Source organism: Rhamphochromis longiceps, linkage group LG20 (assembly GCF_057381845.1).
Source record: "Rhamphochromis longiceps isolate RC_006_pf linkage group LG20, R_longiceps_female_GT1.1, whole genome shotgun sequence".
In the NCBI taxonomy this organism is placed as follows: Eukaryota; Metazoa; Chordata; class Actinopteri; order Cichliformes; family Cichlidae; genus Rhamphochromis; species Rhamphochromis longiceps.
The window spans coordinates 18545833-18548988 of NC_140576.1; the positions used below are offsets into that span (position 1 = coordinate 18545833).

General features: G+C 43.4%; 1 protein-coding gene across 1 annotated transcript; it reads right to left on the minus strand.

Moving 5' to 3' along the window:
* Positions 1-368: 368 nt before the first annotated feature.
* Positions 369-1618, minus strand: LOC146645182 (syncytin-A-like). The gene has a single exon (XM_085394833.1). It carries the CDS (start codon positions 1439-1441, stop codon positions 479-481), a length of 963 nt encoding a protein of 320 aa, XP_085250959.1. The 5' UTR covers positions 1442-1618; the 3' UTR covers positions 369-478.
* Between the last annotated feature and the right edge of the window lie 1538 nt (positions 1619-3156).

Genomic DNA, 3156 nt, shown 5'->3' on the forward strand with positions numbered 1-3156 from the left:
TTTAAATGTATACAACAATTGTCTATGAAAATCATTTATTAAGTATGTTAGGCAATTTTTAATTTCCAAAATCTTCAAAATGTCATCATAGCAGAAATGGCAGTCATTTGGTCTAAAGAATAAAACAAAATAAAAATAAAAACATAGTAAATGAAAATCATAGTAAATGAAATAACAAGTGGAATAAACAAGAAAAAATAATAAAACTAAAACTACAAAAAATAAAAGGATGAAAACTAAAATGAAAACTTCAAAAAATACAAGGATAAAAACCTTATATTTAAAATGATGCAAACCTTAAATTGAAAACTTTATATGTAAAATAATGAAAACTTTATATTTAAAATGAAAAACTTTGTTTAAAAGTCAAGACTTAAAAAAAAATAAAAGCATGAAAACTTGCATAACCTACTAATGTTTTAATCAGTGCATGATCACTTGACAAGTCATTTTTAATCACCACGTCATTTATTAGCAGCTAGTACAAGTTCTCCTCTAACAGAATTGCAACGGGATGTTGTTCTTCTTCAGGCACGGCAACATAAGCAGTCATTGTAGTTGTTATCATCTGTGAAATCATTACTCTTAGGCATGGCAACACACACAACACTAATATGAGCAGTGCTATCATGATGAGACCTAGAAGGAAAAATGGCTTTGCTACAGCAGCCAGCCATGAACCGCTGAACAGCCAGTCCAGCCAGCTTTGTGCTGTAGCTGCTCCAGGTGTGTGTTCAGTGACATATTTTTGCAGAGCGGTCAAATTCTGCAAAGCTTCATAAATGTCTCCTCCAGTTTCGTATCCATCAGGGATAAAAGTGCAACATGTTTCCCCGATCAGCTTGCAAACTCCTCCTTGTGATGCTGTTAGCAGGTCTAGTGTCAGTCTGTTCTGCAGCACCATCGTTCTGATGGCCTGCTGTTCTCCTGCTAAGGCGGTTCCCAGGGTCTTAGTTAAGTTGATGTGTCGTAGCAGAGCATATCGGTTGATTTCCACGTGATCCCGCACCTCGGCAACTCCAATGCCGGGGATCAAGCTCTGTAAGAATTTCACTCCTCCTCCCCAGATGCGAAACTCTCCCGGCACTCCAGTGTCCACGGTAATGCCGAAAGAATTGGGGGAGGCGATGTCCACTTCACGTCTCTGCCGGCTGCTTGGGTGATGTGCAACACTTTGCATGAAGAAAACGTGATCTGATAATTCCACCAGGGCGCACAGACCTCCCCAACCTTCAGGGAGTGACAGATAAGCCTTGTTGCCACATAGGAAGTACCAGTCAGCCAAAACTCTGGTTCCTCTGCTGCTGGGTGCCGTCCGTGCACATCCTGTCTGGTACTGAGTCTTTGTTTGTAGTGGCATTCGGTAGCTGTAGTCAGAGCGACAGTTGAGGCTCATCAGTGTCGCGTTACTGGCACAGGTTTCGTTGAGTGAACAGTCCATACACTTCCTCTCGTTCCTTGGTGGGCAGAAAGTGTATATGTATTTGCATAGCAGTCAGTTTTATTATTCAAGTAAGCTGTAGTGTTCATAAACTGCCACCAGAAATTAGTGGCATAGCCATGGGGAAACTTGGTGTACTTTCCTTTGTCATACAGTGTCTGCCTTTTCTCCATGTAGCGTGACTTGTTGTCCCTCATGGAAGCAAAGGTGAAGAGCCCGGCCATGGTCAGGGCCGCTGCAGTTGATAAGAGCCACCACCTCATGACGACGGAACACACCCTCCTGTCGCGAGTAGACCCCCCGGCCAGGAAAGCTGACCCCTCCACCGGGCGAGATCACAACAAGTAGGCACGCCTGCCGTCAGCTGTGTTTAGATGGCTTCACTGACTCGCCTGCAGTGACTCTGATGGACCCAGGATGGTCGTTCCGCAATTTTGCAAGCGGTCGGTGTAGTGAGGAGGACTTGGTATGGCCCCTCCCACCTGGGTGTGCTCCAGTTTTTCCTTTGGAGCACCTTGATCAGAACCCAGTCACCGGGCTTTAGTCTGCAAGACACTGGAGAAACATCATCAGGTTGTTGATTATGTACAATGATCTCTTTGTTTTCTAACAGCTTAGACATCCATTCTGCTAATGTGTTTTCTCTGATTGCTTTGTCTATTGGTTGACTGGTAATAGGCAGTGGAAACGGCCTGCCATGAATGATTTCAAATGGAGTTAGTTTATGGGAGCCTTGTGTTAAGCGCATCCACATTTTCACTAAACCCAAACATTCAGGCCACGGCCTTCCTGTTTCTGCCATGCATTTCCTGAGCCTTTGTTTTATAGTGCCGTTAGTTCTCTCTACAAGGCCTGCGCTCTGAGGGTGATAAGCACAGTGGTGTTTTATGCTGAAACCGAGTGCTTCAGAGACCTTAGTGATGACATCATTTACAAAATGAGTGCCGTTGTCTGATCGTATCAAAGCTGGGATGCCATATGTGGGTATGAAGTGATTGCACAGGCACTTTGCTACTGAAATTGCATCTGCCTTTTTCACTGGATAGATTTCTGGCCACTTTGAGAATACATCTATAACCACTAGGGTGTATTTTTACCCTTGGCATTCATTTAGCTCAATAAAGTCCATATGAATTGTGTGAAAAGGATGAGGCGGAGTTGGAAAACGGCCTCTTTGTGGTCGCAGGTTACCCTGAGCATTATATTTTTGACACGTCATGCACGTTCTGACAAATTGTTTTGCTGAAGTTTCAAAATTTACAGTGTAAAAATGAGAGTTGACAATACAGGTCATTCCCCCCGATGACAAATGCGTACAGCCATGAGTCACTAATGCCGCCATCTTGTGGAGCGATTTTGGCAACACTGGCTTGCCATAACACATCATTAAATCGTTTGTCAGAACTGCACCGTGTTTTAGCCATTTTGCCTGCTCTGCTGTGCTCGCTGCTTTTTGTTCACTTTGCAACACATCCAGTGGAATCTGATGTGTGTTTACTGCCATCAATGTCATGTTTGTCTTTTGTGCCGCCTGTTTTGCGGCTCTGTCAGCAAAATTGTTGCCTGTAGTAATAAAAGAGCTATCAGTTTTGTGTGCTGCACATTTACACAATGCGAGTTGTTGTGGTAAATTTATTACAGTCAGCAGGCGTTGTAAGAGGCTTGCATGCTGGACTGGTTTACCGGTTGATGTAATCATTCCTCTGTTTTGCCAG